Source organism: Rhinolophus sinicus, linkage group LG01 (genome assembly GCF_036562045.2).
Source record: "Rhinolophus sinicus isolate RSC01 linkage group LG01, ASM3656204v1, whole genome shotgun sequence".
Classification (NCBI taxonomy): Eukaryota; Metazoa; Chordata; class Mammalia; order Chiroptera; family Rhinolophidae; genus Rhinolophus; species Rhinolophus sinicus.
Window position 1 is genome coordinate 84811548 of NC_133751.1, and position 22068 is coordinate 84833615.

Sequence of the window (22068 nt, forward strand, 5' to 3'; positions counted from 1 at the left end):
TGCTTAACAAACTCCATAAATATCTAATCGCTACAATTTATAAAATGCACGCAGTTCCTGGAACAATTATTTCATTTGCTCATACTTTAACATATATTTCTTTTGTGGTAAGTGCTGATTAAACAAAAGAACCAGTGATGTATCAAAAGGAGAGTTTAGAAGAGTGAATTTGATTATTTGAATACTCTCACCTCTGCAGAAGCCAACAGCACAGCTTCAACCTGATCAAATTCTACATTTGGAAGCTTTTCTCTAAAATAGTTTTGGGACTAGTTAAATGATGCAAATAAAGAAACATGGCAGAGAGGCTGTTAGACATTTTCCAAGCATCTGAAAAAAGAGCTCAGACTATGCAGGATGGCATGCACACTCGTAATATAAACTGTTGCCGCACTTTATTCTTTACTACCAGCAAACTATTGTTTATACCACTGTGGCAGTCATGGGACTGCCTTCTCGGATCTCTCTGCTGCCAAGTCTGCAGTGGGCAGACAGCCTCCAGCTGCTGCACCTTTAAAATCCACCGCAACCTCATGCTCAGGCCATGCTCTCCTCAGTGATTAAACATGGCAGGGGACTGGAGCCAGCCCATGTCTGCCCAATGCTGGACTCATCTAGGGGCAGGTTTCACGCTGGAGCTCCTCATCAGAATGGCAAGGCCGTCAGAATTTCATTGTTGTCTGAGGCTTGTCCTCCTCAACCCTCTTCTTTCCCTCAGCCTCCTCAGAGATGCTGTCCTACATCTCAGTCTGAGGTGCCATTGGCCTCTTTCTGCTCCTCCCCTTTTTATCCTTTATCTGTATTTTCCCCTATAAAGCTCTTGTCAATCCATCTTAATATCTGCTACCTAGAAGACCTGAACTGTTACCTCTATACCCATTGGCTACAGATCTGTGAATAGTTTGTAAAATCACTTAACTAGCGATTTGATAATGTTTCATAAACATATAATAATAACTATCTGTTACCTTTCATGTTATATACTGTGATAACTTATAAAGAGCATCACGGTTTACATTCTCCGGTAAATTTTAGCCAGTATATAAAATAAAGGTCCGTGAAACTGGGAGGGGAAACATGATTAAAGAAAAAAGTCTCTATTTCCTTTTCTGTCACAGACAGGATTAAACTAGGACTTCTCTACAATTTCCTCTAGCACAAAATATTTACGAATCCCAGAGACTATATATAGCACATACTCAGATCAGATCATTTTTGTTACTGAAATGAGCAAACATTTGAATGACTAATATGGATTAAATGTTATAGAGTTGTTTAATAATTCTACGTGGCATACTGTTAAAAAATTGATATCTGTTACATGTCATAGAAATTCAATTTAAATATGTTTTCCCACAAGCAAACCACAACCCGTTTCAAGTCACTTCCCTATCTAATCCATCCTTTAGCTTTCTCTCCTTAAAACAGACTGGATAGTTCATTCTCCTGAACCAACGTGCCTGGATTTGTACTTACTCTCTGTGTGACATAATGCGATATTGTGAGGATTAAATGAGTTAATAAAATAAAACACTTAGAACAGTGCCACACATATAATGTTTAATAAATGCTATATATTTTTATTATTTCATTTCCCTGATAGAAAACTGGCAGAAGTACTTATATTCTACAAAATTATAAATGAATGTCTAATTTTAGTATACATAATTCTCTATATAAATGACTACATTCAATATTTGTCAGGCTGTCTTAATATCCTATAATAGGGTCCATGATATTAAAGTTGGTACAGACCTGCTCATTAAAAACTATAACAAGGAGGTGGGACGCATTCAGGAGTGCTAACTGAATTGTCCCTGAGGCTCATCTTCTTGGGGAGTAATATTCAATAGAATCCTCCAATTCCAAAACTCAGCTTTATCCCACATATCTTTGCTCTTGAAATTCCTTTGGATGTTCAAATTATGTACTATTATTTAAACACAAAACACCCACATACACACATATAAACCACCTACTATACCAGGGGATATTGTAAGCATTTTACAAATAATAACAAATTCAATCAACATAGAAAGCTTATTGAGGATATTGTGTCTGCTCACTGAGGGTTTCCAGACAATTAGACTGTCTGCTTCCCCAAACAGGCCATATTGTTGGCACTTCTGGCTTTGGTGGATTTTGCCTTTACTCTAGGAAAACTCTTTGACTCCTACATTCTATGCTTTCTGTGTATTTTAGTTTAACATCTTTATTTCTTAATATGTAAAGTAGCAGCACTGGATCAGTCGTAGTCCAAAATCTGGGGATTGTAGGCTCATTGACCTCACTTATTAGCCATGAATCCTCAGAAATAAAAACATATAAATTCTGTGTCCTAGACCATCTATTAAAACAAATGATAGTATCTGAACAGCTTGCAGAACAGGATCAAATGTAATGTTTATACAAATGCTATATTATACTGATACATAAATATATGGGTTCTAGAATCAGACCCATCACCTACCAATTGTGAGATTTTAGAAAGCTCACTTAACTTCACTATGCCTCTGTTTCCTCATTTGTGAAAGGAGGATGATAATAAATGTAAAACACTGATACATAAAAAGTAAGACTTTTTAAAGCACTTAAAAAATATATACGCTTCACTGTGCATCCATATCTTTACTATAAACCAAGATCAGAAAATGTTACCTGAATTCCAGCTTAAAACACTATACTTGACTAAGAAATATTTACGTGTGTTATGAATGAGAACTTTTCATATACCTTTTAAAAATAAAAACCAGAATAGCAAAGTGTTAAAAACCCTAAACCCAAGTCTTTTTTTAAATATCTATTAAATATCAATATATACCAAATAAGAGTCTTAAATCCTTAGAGTTTTTATGAATATGTATTTTTGATTCACAGTTGGGAATGTGCCTATGCAGAAGGCCAACTTAAATTGTATGTGGATTTTCAAATGCACAGGTGGTTGGCACCCCTAACCCTCAAGCTGTTCAAGGGTCAACTGTACATCATTTTGATTTTTAAAAATGGAGTGAGAATTGATTTTGTCCTTTTCCCCTTAAGACAATAAGTACTTTTTTTTTTTCTCATCTATATTTAAAGTCTGGAAGATTTCTATGGTGAAGCAATATGAGTAAATTAATTTAAAAAAATAAAACTGTGTGACTCAACTATAAACAGAGAGTGGGATGTTAAAAAGTTCGTATTTTTCTTTGTATCCTCTTTTCATCTGCTCTCTCTCAATCAATAGTACAGAGTGTTGCAAATATAAAACATATTTGGCAAAAATCCTAAGACTCTGTAGTTTTTAAATGGAATATTTTTTAGATTTCAGACACAGAAGCCTTATTAGAAGTTCATGTATAACACGAACTTATTAGAAGTTCATGTATAACAGCAATATCTGTGATAAATCTGGAATCACATTAGAATTTCGGAACTTTCTATTGTTACAAATTTACTTATCAGATAGGGTTAATGCTAATTAAGAACATGCAAGTTTAGATTGATGTTCCAAAATATAGATGAACATAATAAAAGTTTATCTAATGGGGAGCTGACCTTCCTGACCTCAATATGCCTAAATTATATCGCAGGATATAATAAACATTTGCTTTTTCTATAACTGTGACTTAGGGTCATTCTTGGTAAATCAAATATAGCTTTGTTATTGTTAATTCTAATAAACAAGTATGAAAAAGACAATCTACAAGCATTTCAAACTAAGAAACTTCCTTTGCACCACTTAAAAGTTAAAAAAAAAAAAGATTTAGAATTACTAATGTTAAATTGCAGTTATATTTTGTTATTGTGTTACCAAAAGTTTTAAATTTGTTTTAAACATTGTTCACATGACTTTCATGGTATTTTACAGCATTTTGTTTCCAATGTCCTTAGAGTGGTTTCCCCATGCTCATTCCATCACAGGAGGATTCAAAGAGGGCTAACAGTATAGATTTGTGTATTAGAGGATGGCAGCTTCCTCTAAGCTGGCTTAGAGGAAGGTTTCCTCTGTGAGTATACGATTATCAAGTTTCCTCTGTGAGTATATGATTTTGAAGAACACTATAATCTCAATAGCTTGCAGCATGTATAGCTTGTTATTGTAAGCAGCATATCTAATTGTCTGACAAAAAGTGTGCCATAACATACTTACTTTATCATAGTAACTTAAGCCATTTTTATAATTTTTTGTTAATCCTGAATGTTTCTATTAGGTATGAAATTTGGGCATAAAAAGTATTACCAAACCAATAACAATATATTTTTATATCATGAACAAAATATTTAGAAAATAGGAAATATAGGTGTCAGGGGAAAATGACATATTTAGAGAGTTCAAAGAGTTTACTGGGCTTCCTTTTAGTGGAGGGCTGGGCTATGTTAGATACCTCTGGGATAATCTGTATCTAAAGGGTGTTAATCTTTGATTCTTTCTAAACTATTTTACAGTTGTGTAGTTAAGTTGAATAAAAGTTATAGTGATGTACACGAATTTTCCACGATAATTAACATGACACTTACTAGAGATATAATTGATATGTGCTATAGAAAAGATGACCCCAATCATTACATTTATTTTTCTATAGAATATTAACCAGTTTGGGACATATTAGCAAATTTATTTAAATATTTCTGGTCACACACACACACACGTGTGTATATATGTATCTGTTCTTCAAATTTTCCTTTGAACCAATTTTAATTTCTTATTAGTCTCATTAATTTATAATTTAAATAAAATACTTAACTTGTCATTTTATATGAGCACTATAGTCATGATATTACCTTTTTGAAAATTACATTTTATCAGAAATCTCTTCTAATATGAAGCAAATGCATTCAAAAGAAAGAAAATGCTTTGGGGAAAATGTTTGCCAATTTTAGCCAAATTTGGGGTCAAATAGACGGGACTATTGAAATGGTTTGTGAATGTAAATGAAGTGATAAATCAGGTTTTAGGAAATCCTTCATCTCTAAGTGCTACAAGGTTGACTGGGTTAAGGATTAAAACAAAATTAGGGTCCTCATAGATCAGCCAGATCTTTTTTTTTTTTTAATTGTAATTTATTGGATCGTTCATTCAATGGACCTGGAATATCTGTATTAACAGGCACTGGAAGTGTGTTACCATACTAAATAATGTTCCTGAAAACAATTTAGGACTAACAGAAAACTGGAATCACTCCAGGCATTAGAATGTGTTTGATTTATATAAGAGAAACAAACAAACAAACAAACACAGATGCATAGCCATACAAACACAAATACCCAGACCCGATGTTATGCAAGTTGTTAAGTGTCCTAAGCAATGTACTTTCGATTTATTACATTTAGTTAAAACTTGGAGAGAGTGAGAGTGAATCATCAGACACCTTTACAACAGCCCCCCTCCCCATACACTACACTGAAGTAATACTTACAGTCTGGACTAGTTTCGAACTCAAACTTGCGACTGTTGCTCCCATATCCAGCTGCGGTTCGGGCTCGGATTTGGAATACATATGTAGTGTCAGGCTTGAGGCTACTGATGGTAACATTTGTGCCTCTTGCCCTCAGAATGGTGTAACTTGTCTCTTGTTCCTGCTTTGAGGTAAGAAAAATCATGTTAACATCAAATCTTCCCAATGTATCAAGTGGTAAAAAGGTGAACCGTTCATAACCAATTATTTTAAATTTTAACACAGAGCGTGTAACAGATAAAAGAGATATGATAATCATTTCACTCTCTAAAAATATTTCTTAAGATAAAAATATTTACAGTTTCCTAATTTGGATATGATAATTTGTGCCCTGCACATAAAGCAGGAAAAGTTAGTTCTCCATCCTTACCAATTAGTGACTATCTGAGCAAAAATCTGTGCTCTTCAAAGCCAAGGCTGAAAAAAAGCTTCAACCCAATTAAAAGAATAAATTTACAAAGAGGAAAATACCCTTTTGAATTCAACCTAATAGGAAAACTCTACAGATTATCAGATAGAAAACATTCTATCAATGGTAAAATATTTTAAAAAGACAAACTTCTATATATAGCTCTACATAAATAACTTTCTCAGCATCAACTCAGCATTGCATGTAAGTCACAGTGGTTTAGTAGGACTCCAGATCAAAGTCTAGAACTATTTCCCCAAAAGGATCTCCTTTGGGAGATTCACACTGTGCATTAAGAGATTCACTCTACACATTAATAGTAAAGTCTTTTTGTGTCAAGCCTTGTTTAAAAAAAATTGGTTTTGCACAGAACTGTGTTTTTCCTCTAACATATATTAATATATACTGAGCACTTTATGGGTTGCCTGATTTTCAGCAATGATGGAATATCCTTCCACCATTCCTTGGCGGGGCCTGGGATAGGTTATATGGAATAATATCCTCAACCAAAACTAAATAGAACATTGCAGAAAAAAGGTTGTAGGTTACGGACACTTTTCAGTTAAAGATGCTGGTTATGTATTAGGTAGCCTTTGAGTTAATATATTTATTTTTACAGAAAAATATATTTATTTTACAGAAAAAATTATTTCATTTGATAAAAAAATGTATTGAGCATATACCCAGAATTTGGTTCTATTTATCATCATCAGTGAACTAGACAGTCAAGGAAGAGAGCTCAAAATCTAGTGAAACATTCATAATATTGCAAAGAAATGTTTACATATTATGCTCTTTGCACAATTGATCATTGCAATAATTCTCATGTCTCTAATGATCTGTTGTCATGCAGAGAGAGATAGGGAATGCAGGGAATACATACTAAATGAGGAGTCATGGTTGTCAGGTTTCCAAACAGAGACCCAATATTTATTAGCCGTGAGGGTGTGAGAAATTCAAATAACGTCACTAACTCAATTTTCTCATTTGTAAAAGAGCCTGTTTACCTGCTTTCTCAGGATTATCAGACAGCTTTAAGTTAAATAATGTATGCAGAAGTGTTGTGTAAATATAAAGTTCTATATAAACACACAATTTATTTTTAATTCTTTGTAAACTGCAACCGATACACAAATATGTTGTGTTCACATTCGTAGCTATAAAACCCCTCAACTCTGATGATAAGGTTTGAATACATCTTGCTTTCAAATCTCACCATAATTTATAACCAGGAAGAAATAAATGCTACTTAGTGATGAAACATCACAGCCTAAATTCTACTGATAAATAACCATGGACCTATTGTTTAATAATTTTATTACTGAACCTCAATTTTATGATGTGAGGCAGACTTCCACCCATTCCCATCATCTAAATTTCCTTGGACAAAGTCAAGAAAGCTTTTCTTCATCAGTTTAATAATACAGGGGTTTTGTTATCAGTTCAGTGTTCCTATCTGCATTGAATGAAATTCATGTGAATGTGAAGGTTAAGTAATGAGGCTCAAGAAAATGAACTAAGGGATAGTTCTCAACAGCTTAAGGAATCATTGTAAAATAGTTGGTAGAACACAGATGTTGATGTAGAAGGACATAAATGTCATTTCTAATGCCACGCAAGCTGGCTTAAGTTTGGCAGTGACATCTCTGCTGCGGCTGGCTTATTGCTGTAGAATGGGTGATATTCTACACAATCATTTCTAAACCCCTCTCTACCCGTAAATCAAAAATATCACATGCCCACAGCTTTACACAGAGCTCTACCACTTCCTAGCAATGTCACTGGTTTCTTTGCAAAAGCACAGCTCATGAGATGGTAACTTCTTTCCCTACACTTCCTAACCCTTTCCCATCACCTCCTCACCTTTTCATAGTATTTGACCTCGTAGTCTAATATGATCCCATTGGGGTGTTCGGGTTCTTGCCAGGACAAAGAGATGCTGTTTCTAGATGTCCGATCCTTCTTAATTGTCATGATAGGTGATGGAGCTGTAGAGAGAGGATAGAGGGGATGGTGCGAGGGGACAAATTAATCAGGTTGGGAAGGGTGGTAGGAAGAGCACAGAGAGAAGCAAACAGCAAATGGAGTCTATCATTGTTCTAATCTTTGGCAAGAAAACACTATTTCCATTTCAAAGGCTCTTGAGTATTAATCTGGCCCCATATCAAGCCTCAGCAGCTGGATTATAGCCCTGGTACATACAGGCCTATGGAAAATGAGCTGAGATTTTCAGCTGCTCATGGAATAGTGGCAAGTGAGCAGATGTTTTCAATCTGCTACTCTAATGTAAGCAATGAAATATATTTGATATATTAAAATAAGAACAAAACATCAGGACTACCTATTTGTTATAATGTTGCAAAGTTATTAATGCCAGATTCTTCAGCTCATTGATAACATTTTCATACATAACTCTGTAAGAGGCCTGGAATCAGTTATGCATAAGGAGTCCCCTGGTATCTATAGGTAGGTAACAATAATAGTGTATAGTAAAATAGATAGGATTTTGAACATGTAATAGAATATATCTTGACTTCTGACAAAAATTTCTCATGAAAAAAATATACACCAGGAAACAACAATCTTCTGCTTTTATATTTTTATTTCTTAAAAAAATAATAAGAACTATCAAGGAAATGATTGCCATTTGTATCATAACTCTCAAGCTATATTTTGGGTGGTGACTCAATATTTGTTATGTTTTATTAGGAATTATCAAAAGTATAGATTATGAGTAAGAAAAGCATCCGTTTGGATCAGATATCATAGGGTCACCTACATTTCTAATGGGAGATTAAATATATTTTAAGTAATATCCTACTTCAAATCCTTCCATTAAAAAGAAAAATGCATAGTCTCCGTCCATGCACTTCTGGTTTCAAATCTCAATCTTGGTACACTGGCCAACCGAAATATCTTACTGGAGGTTCAGTGGCATTCTTCCCTAACAAATGCAACAAAATAAATTACAAACATGAAAAAAACAAAAATCAAGAATTCTTAGGTACGTTAACCGTTAAATTGTTCTTTATTGTTAAAGGACCTATATTCTTATCGAGTTTTCTCAAATCACTGAGTCTTAGAACCCTGTGTATTTGTATTTCCCACAACAGTTATCAGTAGCTTTACTGATTTAATGTTTCTGTGATTATCACATGCCAGTTTTTGTATACCCAACCTCTCATTTAAATTGTTCCTATTTATAAATGCCTTTCATTTTTATTCCTCACTTTAAAATAGAGTTTTCGTTAAGCTTGCCCTGTGACACTTCATTAGAAATTGTAAACTTAAACAAAGAATTAATTGCGATAATTTTCCCATCCTTTTATTTTCTATTATTTGTAAAATCTTCTTATGAACACTTTTATAATTAAAGCATCATTGCTTTGATGGCCTGGGAATGATACCTAATCTTTTGCCAAAGGAAAATGTAGGTATTGCTTTTCTAATGGAAAAGTAAATTCATTTTCTTATTCACTTTTTCTCCCATTAGTAATCAATATCCTTTTATCATTTATCATTCACGTTTGCTTTTCTTTTACTTAATATTATTGTTTTATTCCCAAAATGGCCTCACAAGACCCTGTTGGTGGCTTGCTACTCTGAAATTGATTCTAAGAAAAAGATAATTTATTTTGGCTATATTTAGTTGAAATTTTATAAACATACTGAGTTATAAATAAATCTTTGTTAAATAATTGAAAATTACTTTTTTTATTAACACTAATACTAATACTTGGAAAATCAATTCATGATCCAATCGCTAATAGAAAAAATTCTACTCCAATGTCCTTGGATCCAAATTTTGCTTTTTGTACAAAAAACAAATGGAGACATTCCACTAATTTTCCTGCTGAAGTAAACTCATTAATAAAATAACTAAGGTATTCTTACAGAGCATTTCAAAGAAGCTGAATGTTGGTAAACTTTCCTGGTAAACCCATGGAGACCCTACATTCATTCCATATCATCGTGAAAATGGTTTACTTTTCCTAGTAGTTAAAATACATTTTCAAATAAGTTTTGAAAATTACCAGTTATAGCATTTCTCCTTAAAGAAAAAGAGAAAATAATTCATTTCAAAGAATAATTGTGAGGAGGATTGTATTAACTTTTTAATGAAAGCTATGCAGGCTGTTTGGGGATCTGCCCAATTTTACTGCTTCTGCACTGAGCAAGACTTTATAACTGTTGAAATTCTTCAAAAGTCTTTGAGCAAGCTGCAGAGCCCTGTAGGACTGTAATAAATAGCCTTTTGTAATTCCACACTTACTTAAGTAGAGGCAATTGCTCGAAGCTTGTGCCATCTCTAAGTTAAATGAACCTTTTCTGATTGCTGCTTTTAGGCCCGTTAAGTCATTTGTTCTGCTCTTTTAATATACGCCCCTTGTGTTGGCTGCATTTCAGCAGTTTCACCCCAGTGCACCAGCTGGAATCCTGTTACATTTAGGTAATGCTCATCAATATTTTAATATTAATAAATAATTAACAGAAATTGTTTTTCTCTCCCTTAATAAATAATTTTAAGACATAATAAAACAGTGCAGAAAGAGACAGATTCTATAAGCACTCCACTATATCCACGTTCTCTAACAAGTTTTCTAAAACATTTTTAAATTCATGTCCAGAAGTATAATTTATCCATACTTCCTCATGTGCTGTAATATAATTTGTAATATTAATGAGAAAGTGATATGGATTATGTTTCTTTTAGTTAGTTTTCAGATATCAAAGAGTGATTTGTTCAAAGAACTAATTTCCAAAATCCACAGAGATTCCTTAAATTTATTTTCTTTTCTGTATAAAAGAATGTATATCATAAAATAGTTGTGATTTATTTTATCCTCGTTTCCCGTTTTACTTGTTTTTAAAATTTGTGATTTGAAAGATTGGTGGCTAATAGTTATAAGGAATGAAAAAATAATCTATCCTAAGACTCGAGAAAAAGCTCAGAACAAGATGAAAATTTATAGAAGGAGGTGGCGGCACAGATTTTTCTGGCAAAATGCTGGTGTATAAGCTAAAATAGCAATTACTGTTGAGTGCTCCAATATCCCAGGATAAAGAGTTTTAATTTGCTACCTCTTTTATATACCTTAAATGATACAAATGATTCTCTTATTAAGAGGACAAAATTGACACAGGTCTGTTACAAAAATGGTCCACACATTTATGCAGTTCAGTACATGGAGCGTTTTGCAGGAGAAAAAAAAAAGGAAGAAACTAATAACAAGAAAAATTAAAGCAGTAGGAAGGTGATAATTCTTAACAAGTGAATGACTCTCTTTAAAATAGTGCCTTAGTGTGTAATATACATTTTTGTTGCGTTGGTATTTGAGAGGGAACAAAAATTTGATTTTTAGCTTTTGCTGTTCTGCATTACAACTGGGTATATGTGCCCTTTGGAAAATAAAAGAGACATAATAAAGAAAATTAAGCTAAGTTAAATGTATTATATTTTCACTGAAATATTTCTTAAAAGAATACAAATAAAAGAGATAAATAGTGACGGTTAGGAGGGAAATAGTAAAGGTTAGGGAGGCTCATGAATCACACAGTTAATCATCCTTCATGAAGCTTTCCTGAACTTACACTACACTACTGAAAAGTTCTGAACATGATGAATAGTAAAAAAAATAATAATAACTTGTGGTGTCACACTGGACTTTCTCATGGCTCTTTCAATGCATTCTTCTTTAAAATATTTCTTTGGTCATAACATAGGACTGGACAGATAGTTTCACCCCATGTTACCTAGTAACATGTATTGTGAAAGCTGGTATCAAATGCTTTGCAATTTCTGTTCTAAGGAAACAAAACTTTCTGGGAAGAAAGGGTTGAATTATTCATGGGGTGTTTTCTTCCCTAGTCTTAAGCCACTACAGTGGTAGCCTTGTAAATCAGAAGCATGCAATGACTTGTCTAGAAGGCAGAGAGACATAGAAGTATAACCTATAATAGTTGATGATAGAACCCCAGTCATTTATTTACAGGAAGGGCTAGATATTTTGTCATTATCAATGTAACCTGAGCCATTGGCTGCATCTAATGAAATAATAATAAAAGCCAATTAACCATAAGGAAGCAGAAAAATTAGGCTGAAAATAGTTTGCATATATAGGGAACAAGTTAGAGGTGGGACTTTTATATTTCACAATTTGTATGAGTACACTTGGCACTTGTGCATGTGAAATCTACCAACAAACATTGGAAGGGATTCCTTATTGTAACTGTGGTGTTTTTAAGCTACATTTACCATTATTCTACAATGAAAATATGACCCATCCTTAGGATCAGGAAGTCAAAACTTCAAAATTCAACTCCTAAAGGATCTGGTTTGGTTCATTTGTTTTTATTGGGACTTTCCTCTTTCTGGGTTTGGGAATTTCTAATGAACCTCTGAGGTATCTCTGTGGTTTAGAGATTGGATAAGTTAAAATAATAACAAAAAGGGCTCAGTATTTCTTTGCTAAGTGAGCCAAAGCTTTTAAAAATTATCTCCATGGGAAAATATCATGCAGTAAATGGTTGAAAGATTTTTCCTTTGAATCAGACATGCATTTGAAAGCATTACTCCCTTACTTTTTATTTTTTGTACCATTCATTCTGATGCCCACTTAAGAACATTTACTTCTCAGGTTTTTTCAGAAATGAACACTTCTATTAAATCCAGAAACACTATTGGGTTTGAATTAGCATAATCATTCATAGCTTAATGTTCTCCATCTCACCACCCCTACCCTGATTTTCCCCACCTGTCCTTCTCTGGAATTTCCTGCTTTGGTCCCAGGACTCACCATTTATACAGTCTACCCAGTTTAAATTTCAGAATTGTACTTCTTTATATATTCTCCCTCACCAACAACCATTCATGCCAATCAGCTCCAACATTTGAGAACTAATGAATTTTCTTTCTATCCAGTTCGTTTTCCAGCACTGCCTTAGTCCAAACCCTTGCCATTTTTCACATACATTGATAGGATTTTGTGCTGCTTATAGCAATATTTCCAGAACTCCAATTTTCTACACATTTTGATGATTTATCATTTTATAAAACAAATGAAACATTAACCTCCCTTCTCACAAATCTCATTTCAAATCAGTTTTCCTAAACTTGTTAACTAAAAACTATGCTTCAAAGAAAAGTTCTTGGAATCTATATTTTTAAGACGTTGATATCAGAATGCTCTCCGGATCACACATTTGGGGAATTCTGGACTACGATAGAATTTGAAATTCCTAATATTATTATTTAAGACTTCTCAGAAGACTGCAGCACACATACCAGTTTTATCATTTATTGTTCTCCCTTCAAAACTAAAGTTCTAAAGACAATTCCTTTGGTCATCTTTTCACAATGTGCTTGCTGTTCTCCCTGTCTGGAACACTCAGTCACTTCCACCTGAAAATCTCTTTCATACATTTGCCTTAGAAAACCATTGTTAATATATTTCCTTCATAAAGCTTTTCCTGAGTCCCTTAGGAAATAATCAGCTCCTTCTTGTTCTGATTTATAGGATAGTTGATCAGTCTCTCTTATGATTTAGCCTACTGAATTGTGTCATAACATCGTCATTTGCTTACCAGTGTGTCTTCCCACTAGCCTGTAAGTCCCCAGAGTCTTTGGTGCCGCACATAGTACCAACCTTATGTAAATCTAATTATACAGTTTGATTAGCTTTGTAATAAAATGTGCAGTGTATTTTGTGGCTTGTTCCTGTGAAAGATAAATTCTATTTAGCTTCTGATGTTAAAATAATAAAATCCAAACCAAAATGAAAATTATAATACGTTTCATGAAGAGACTATTTTCAAGAAAACCATGTCATTCATTTTCCATAGTAAAAAAGAAAAGCAATTTCCTCAACTTAATCAATAATGCTGGGAAAAACGTTTTCAGACATATACATTGAAAATAAATTTTGGTGTAGGCTTCTCAGTTCTAATTTCTAGAAAACCCTAAACATTTAATTATTGAAATTTGAAGACCCCAGAGTAATTTTAAAGATTGAAGAATGTGGTTACAATTTATAATCTCATTCCCATTCAGCATGGAGAAAAAATACACACACACACAAAAAAAACACAATAGTGATAGAAGAAGGGTTCCATTCACAGATGTTCATTGCATGGATTTATCAAGAGGAGATCTTGTTTTTCATTTTCTAATTGATCTTTACATTCCTTATTTTTAGCATTAAGTTCTTTCTTTTAATATCACTGAATATCCTCACAGAATCAATATAATCTTCAAATATGTTGTTTAAAAAGTAATAGGTCTTCCCTCCTGTGTTTCCCCCTTACTCTCATATTACTACCACTGTCGATGAAAAACATCCAGCCTAAGAGAAAACTTACGGGAGTTTATTTAAGGCAAACTGATGACATTTGCCGGGAAGCAAAATCTCAATGTATTGAGAAAATATTCTGCGAAATGGAGGTTTGCAGCTTATTTTACACATCAAATCAAAGGAGGAGAGTCACATGAAATCCACTAGTAATAGATTAACAGGGTGGAAGAAAGCAAAGTTAGGGAATCTCTGAGATTGGATACAAGTAAATTGGAGAGACAGGTACTTCTTTCATATAGGTGGGTACAGGATGGTTATTATAATAGTTCACATAGAAATGTTAATCAAGGGGCAAGAATAATAATGAGGGTTTCTGTACTTTTCTGCTCTGATCTGAAACAAGGGATTACTGACATTCCAAAGATGTCATTTTAGGTGCAAAAAGACAATAGACAGACCCACTTAGAGGCACAGATTAACTTTATGAAGGAAGCTTTTGGCTAAAGATATGACTTCCTGTCATGGTCCACCTAGTAATGAAATTTTTTATGCTCACGCCATCTTACGTGGTTATTTTCAGTCTACTGAGCTTGTCAGGTTTAATATGTGGCCCTTTTTCAGTCCACATCACACACACATTTCTGACACTTTTGGTCATCACATGCATGGGCTTTCCCACCACAAGTGATTCTGTGACACAAGCTGGGTGTCCTATAATTTAACTAAATTCTAACACTGTCAGATCCCACAGGGTAAGGGTTCAGTTATCGTGAGCCTGCTCCACACTTCAGATGCCAACCCAAGTAATAGGTCTCCAGGTTACCCACAACTTCTGTTCATTTGGTTACTAATTGGAGGTTCCAACACCCCCTCCTTGGGTTTGGTTGATTTGCCAGAGTTGCTCCCAGAACTCAGGGAAACCCTTTTACCAGCATTAATGGTCCCAAATCCATGTGCCCAACTTCAAAAGGCCAAAATTCAAAACATTGGAGTAAGGAAAGGTTTATTGATTGAGAAGGCGCCAACCAAGAAGATGGGAGACCTAGGGATACCCCAAATCCATCTTAAGAAACTACAGAGTTCCGGCTTATTTTATGTCAAGGAAAGGGGACATAGGAGGGGCAGGAGGTACAGACATCTGGGTACCAGCCGTGGTCTGAGGAAGATTGTGCCTATTGATGAGAGTACAGTGGAGAGTTTCTTGCAAATCTTTGATAAACAATATGTATTTTCTTTATCTCTTCAAGCCACAAGCAGAATTCATGTAATGATTAGCATGTCTATATGCAAAACTTAGCCAAAGCTATTAGCTTGAAGGCTATAGGAACAAAGCAGGTTTGAATAAGATGGAGTCAGAGAGGCAGAGAATTTCACTCTGTTACACCAGTTTATTAAAGGATATGATAAAGGATACAGTTGAACAGCCATATGAAGAGATACACAGGGCAAAGCCTAAGAGGTCCCGAGTGTAAGAGCTTCAGTCCCTATGGTGTTGGGTGTATCACCCCCCCTCTCCCATGTGTGAATGTGTTCACCCAACTAGAAGCTCTCCAAACCCCATACTATTGGAATTTTTGTGGAGGCTTCAAGACATAGGCATGATGGATCATTAACTCCATTTCCAGCTCTTCTCCCTTCTCATGAGAATGGGGGGCAAGGGCTGAAAATTCCAAGCTTCTAGTCATGACTTGGTCTTTCAGGTGACCAGTCCTCAACTAGGAGCCATCCAAGAACTCACCCAGAGTCACCTTATTAGAAAAAGAGACACTCTTCTCACCCAGGAAATTACATGGGGTTTAGGAGTCCTGTGTCCGGAGCTGGGGTCAAAGAAGAAATATTAGAACAAAAGGTGCTCCTAGCTTTCTTATCATTTAGGAAATTATAAGGGTTTAAGGATCTCTGTTCCAGGAACCAGGGGCAGAGACCAATATATATTTTCTATTATCTCACATATGTAATATGGCTTTGAAAATCTTTGGGGGTAATCATAGGTTTCTAAATATAATGCTTCAATGTGAAAGGTTAATATTGTTAAAGAGCTATTTTTAGAACTCTTGTTATCCGTTAGGAGTTTATTAATTTCTGACATAAGAAATCATGTAGATAGGAAGTAATAAAGATTAGGGCAAATGAAGTTTTTATCTTAACTACTTGTCTTTGAAAAATGCAGTATAATGACAAACCTATCATAAAATGTTGGTATTCCTAGACAAGTTATGGACATCACAGCACCAGTACATTTCAGAAAACAATAATGTTCCTTGGACTTGCTGAGATGTTCTACAATATTTTTCTCTCTTTAGGTCCTCTGTGGAGCCATAAGTGTTCTCAACATGTTTGTTTTTCAGAGTCTAGTGAGTCTTATCCAAGGATTTCATGCATTAATATACAAGGCATTGGGAATGATAGTTGGTTATTTATCTAAGTGTGTGTGTGTGTGTGTGTGTGTCTGTATGTGTGTGTTTTAGCTGAATGTTCTTTTTTTATACAGATGGTATGATGATGCTGGAGGGTCTGGATGTGTTTTACTCTTAGTGTAAGACCCTGAAATTCAACTAAATCTAGGGCATTCTTTTCCTTTATCAGTTGCACATGAAATATAAAGTACTCTCAAAATTCCTAGACAGATAGATATTTAGCTATGCATTCCTCATTTTTAAATATGCAAGACTCTTTATTTCTGAAAATATATACTTTACACTTCTAAGAATTATCCTGAGCCTAAATTTAGAAAAATGCATTCCAGAGATAATATAAACAATCCACATGGAAAGGATAGAATCTTCCTTCCCAGAGAGCCAAAAGTTGTTTGAGAAATTCCTCACTTCATTAGGCTTTTAAATATCTCAAAATTTCCAAAAGATACAGTTTGACTCTGTGAGTAGTAATATGTCTAAATACTGTGTTCAAAGTTCTCTTTGGGTAAGTTTCCTAGTTATTGTATTTAAAACATTTACTTTGATGGGATTTTACGATTTCAAGCTCCCAACCAATATAAGATTGTTTTCTACAATATCCCTTGCTTGTTTGAATTTGGCGGTTTCCACAAAATAAAGACAATAAAAGTAGAAATTTTAAAACCAGAGTTTATAATAAAAATTTAAGCATAATTACTAAATATGAAATATTGAGCAAAATAAGATAATATTTTACACAACTTTTTAGTGTAGGCAAAATTATTTTACACTAAAATAATCTTGGTGGCTCCAAAGATGGTTCCAAAAATTAAGGGGCAGCTTATGAATGCAGCTAATGTAAACGTGATGGTGAAAAAAAGGTAATGGCATAAGATCAAGCCCAGATGAATGCAGAGCAAATTTCGGAGTAGAATTAGGTTAACCACATTCACATTGTGCATTTTTGTTTGTTTGTTTTAAAGCACTGCTGAGATAATAGGTCTGTTCTGAGTCATTCAGGCATACATCTGCCACTTTCCACTCCAGGACAGTTGTAATGAACTCTGGATGCTGGTGGCATTCTCTGTGGAGATTCTGACAAAGGGCTTGCTGCCTTTTTTCTAATTAGCTGCAAGAGCCAAGAGGTGCAACTGAAATACATCTTCAGCCCAGAAGAGGTCTGACATCAACCCAGCTTGCACTTCACAGGTAACGGTAGTGAAAACTAGTCTGCAAGGTTATGCTCTTGGGTTGCTTGGTTCATGTGCTCAAGCAAGACAGAAAGAAGAAGACAATTTGACATTATATTGGTTACGTTTTATTTAGAAACTAGACACAATATGTAGTAGTCATAAGTAAATTAACTTTTTATTGGCCAATATAACTATAGATGGAAAGGGAACACTGATAGAAATACTCTATATTTTTCTGTTTTTTGAATGGGGTAGAGATGTTTATCAATTAATGCAATCCACTATACATAAAAGTTACCTCAACTTAAAAAAGAGGTAAAAGATATAATTGCACGTCACTGTATTAACTACGTTTTCTTATTTTCTGTCTTCTTGAGGCTCTGACATTGGGAGCCTTGCAGACAAGATGGACCACCTCTCCCAGGGCTAGCAAATTCTTCGAAATAGCAGACACTGGCTGAGGAGTATGTTTTTCATATACAAATGAATCAACCAGTGGGTCCAGCAGGGAACATCCCTCACCCTAATCATACCAAGGCCAGTACTAGCCAATGATAGCTCTTCCCTATTCCTCAGAGACCACTCAAAGCAGCCAGTCCTAAGGGTACTTATTGTATCTTGCCTCGCCTTTCCCATTAACCACGATAAAGACGCTTGTCTGTGCTTTCCCTTTGCTTCCTCTGCCTCCTGCCTGACCCTGCTGCAACTATCTCTGTGTGGCCTCCAGGGTGTGGCATTCCTTCTCCTCTCAGAAACTTGGACAAACTATGTTTTCCAAAGCAATTGTCTGATCTGTTGGCCTCCACAGAGCTGAACAATAATAAAACCTACATCTTAAAACAATCACAGTGGTAGAATATCACGTAGAAGTTTTTGCAGGCAAGTAAAAGACCTCTTCTTGACAGAGGTAATGAACTACCTCAGGAAAAATCGGCACACACATGTTCTTGCTGTAATTTTGTTTTTGTCTCACTCTTTTCAAAAGCAGAGATCTCCATGGTGCACTCTCTTTGATGTTTCACCAACACTCAGGTTCAGCCAATAGCAACTATGATAAAACATCGTTTTAACCCATTATGCTATTTCATATATAGATACTTCTGCGCTTATAGGCTTACTTTCTGTTGAGCTCCTGTGTCTCTGCTCATTGGCCCATGATTTTAGTCAGATTACATCATTAGTTAGATACTGGATACTAAGTCACGAGTTAACACACTTATCTGGACCTACTCCTACTTGGTACCATTGAGGCCCACGGTGAACAATTTTGTTCAGCCTTTGCTGGATACTTTCATTTTTACAATAAAAGGAAAAAAAGATGGAGAAAATGATACCACAGTTGTGTCAGTGCAGAGTTCTTCACAGCATTATATGTAAACCCTGTTACGGTAATATCAGTTGGGGTCTGTGTCACAAGTCATAAGTTTAATAACTTTAATCGAGGTATTAAAATTACAACCACACATGCAAATACATACGCACAAACACACACAGTTATGCATGCATTCATTTGTATGAATTCAAGTGTGGCCCTATGATAACTTCACTCTCACTTATTTACTGCATACCTCCTTGAATGAGCGAGAAATTGATTTACTCCTGAAGGAATGACCATTGTCCTTATAAGTGTCACATGCATAAGTGAGCAGCCATTACTTTACTCTTCTCTGTTGTATGAATCTTGGATTTTTATAGTGCATTATCTCTCAATAAATGTACACCATAGAAGTATCTGTTTCATCTAAATATTAGTGATCCTCTGTGTGGAAGCAGAAAAATAATGTTAAGAAATTCTGCTTAGCATGTGGCTTATACATGCCTGGCCCATGTGGCTTGTATAGGCCCAGCAATTCTACCCCAAGTGAAACAGAGACTAAAGCAGGAGGGAGGTCCTCTTTTGAAATCATGTAGGTCGAACCCTTCCTTTAGGGAAGTAAAATCTCAAAACTCCCATAACAGGAAATCTGCAAAGTCTGGAGAAACATTTGGAAATCGGATTTTCTTAATTAGCTCAGAGCTATCCAATTTACTTTCATATAAAAATACTCATTGGCTTGAAAAAAAATGGGACAAGGGAGTATTCCAAAAAAAGAGAACATTTAGATGGGTAACTACCATATATAAAATTTAAAATATTTTGATTACCATGAAACATCTTTCTGAGCAGCCCTAATTCCACGTTACCTTGATGCTGAGAACTTATTTTGTAATATAGATATATTCTTAAAGAACACGTAGTCTTTATTTGTTAATTCAAAAAATTTTAAGTAAAATAAGAAAAACTTAAATTCATTTCACAATCTCATGAGTCCTTATATGCACACGACATCTCCTCAATGTATTAATCCTAAACCCATTACCTAATTTCAATTAAAATTTTAAAAAATTATGTAGTAAAAAAAGGTTGTGATTATTCACTTTTTCTAGTCTAGCTATCTAAAGGATGCAGGTGGGAGGGAACATGCTAATTTGGGTGTACTTGCAGAATTATGCAAACAAAATGCAGAGACTTACAGAGTTTCTAAAAGCCATTACGCCTGCAAAATTTCTATTTTGGTTGCAAAATTTGCCTTGTTCATGCTTGCCCTTAATAATACTTCCCAACCTCTTTTTCTCCCCGATTCCCTCTTCCTACACTCTATATCAGTTGGTTAAGAAATGCAAACATTTAGCTGCAATAAATAACATTTTATCCAAACAGAGATTCTTAAAAGTATATGCAGAAAACAAAGGGGAAATTGCAGAGGCAGACTACCTGGTGTTTAATTTCCCTGATGCCTGTGGCTTGACCTCTTTAGTTTCAGGCACAAGATTAATTTATCTAAGTAATTTTTGTCAAATACCTTTTTAGCTAGCCATGAATTTTGAAGCACATCTTGTTCTCACATCTACCCAAATAAGGAAAATGCATTGATACATATTTTTGCAATTATGTAAACTTCACATAATCAATCTTAGACTTTTGAGAACTGGAGCAGATTAATTTTTACATGCACCATAAAATTTTTAGCACATTAGCAAAAAAAGAAAAAAAAAAGCCTTAAATTCCATTTTTGGATTGCACAAGAAAGTTAAAAAGAAAATTATGTGGATACAAATATAGTAATACTTGTTACTTTTAAGCGTTTGGCTTTCATTTCATTGTGTGTATTTAGTTTCCTGCATTTCTAACTGCTAATAGCTGACAGAAGATTGTCTTTAGTCTACACAGAGCAAGAGTTCTCAAACAGAGCTGTAGAAATGACAGTTTTTACAGGGAGACACTGTATTTTACGTAGGGTTTGGAAAAATTCTAAACATTCATTCCCAAGCTTGTGAACTAAAGTTAAGTCATTTTGTGTTGAATTTTATTTACGAAAAATTAAATCCAATATAAAGACTCTTAAATTAGAATTTGTGTTAAAAATACAATGAAGTGTTCATAATCATTACTTATTGGGGGAGGGGAGAAAAATATTCTGAAAGTGATTTATGGTGATGGTTGCCTCAGTTAGTAGTTACTAAAAATTATCGAAAAGGGTAGATTTCATGGAATGTAAAATACACCTCAATGACATTATATATAATATATTAATGTATATTAATAAACACATATATATATATATATATATATATATATATGCATATATATATATATATATATATATCCTGAAAAGTAAAGGTAATATACATGGTTTGTCAGTATTGAGAAGTAGTTAAATTAATTGTATGGCTTTGAATGATTTTGATCATTTTACTATGTTCCATATATTCCTTTTTTCTGTGCTCGTTTTTCTCTTTTTTTCCCTAATTATCAGGTTTTTTTTTTTAATCTGTGTGAAACTATTATATAAGCATTATGACATTTTACTGGCCTGGTCTGTCAGATTTCTTCTGAAATTGAAAAAATAATAAACCAAGGATCATTACTATCCACATTGCACAGTTTGTGGTTTGGCTTTAGAAAGTTAAGTTTTCTTCAAAATACACCTACCTGGAAATTAAAAAAAAAAAAAAAATGAGGGGAAAGTGCTAGAGGCAAACAAGCCTGAGGTTTGAGAAATCTGGCAGTCCATTCTCCAAATACCACTGGGTTTTCCTACCCCTGCTAAATTCTAAGGGGCTCACAGTTGGTTTTCATACATGTATTTATGGAACTATGTATATATGTTGCTTTCTTGGATGGTTAAAGTGTGGTACTTTTATTCTTTGTTAACCTTAGGAATAACTATCAAATTTATTTTGGGCTATAATGGCTTAGTATAATCCTCTGCAAGGGGATCCTGAAATAAGGATCCTGTAAGACAGGACACTAGGTTCTAAACAATGTATAAAATTTGCCAATGGGTATGTGTGAGATAA

At 34.4% G+C, this 22068-nt stretch overlaps 1 protein-coding gene across 2 annotated transcripts in view; it reads right to left on the reverse strand.

Annotated features, from left to right (window-relative positions):
* The window catches only part of EPHA3 (EPH receptor A3), a 350067-nt gene that overhangs the window by 68897 nt on the left and 259102 nt on the right, over positions 1 to 22068 (reverse strand). Inside the window, exons 6-7 of one of the 2 annotated variants that reach the window (XM_074333229.1) lie at positions 7711 to 7835; positions 5400 to 5559 (exon numbers count right to left, since the gene is read on the reverse strand). In XM_074333229.1, coding sequence (XP_074189330.1) covers positions 5400 to 5559; positions 7711 to 7835 — 285 coding nt within the window. Of the gene's footprint in view, positions 1 to 5399; positions 5563 to 7710; positions 7836 to 22068 lie in introns of both variants that reach the window. The other variant, XM_019745445.2, reaches the window with a different exon arrangement.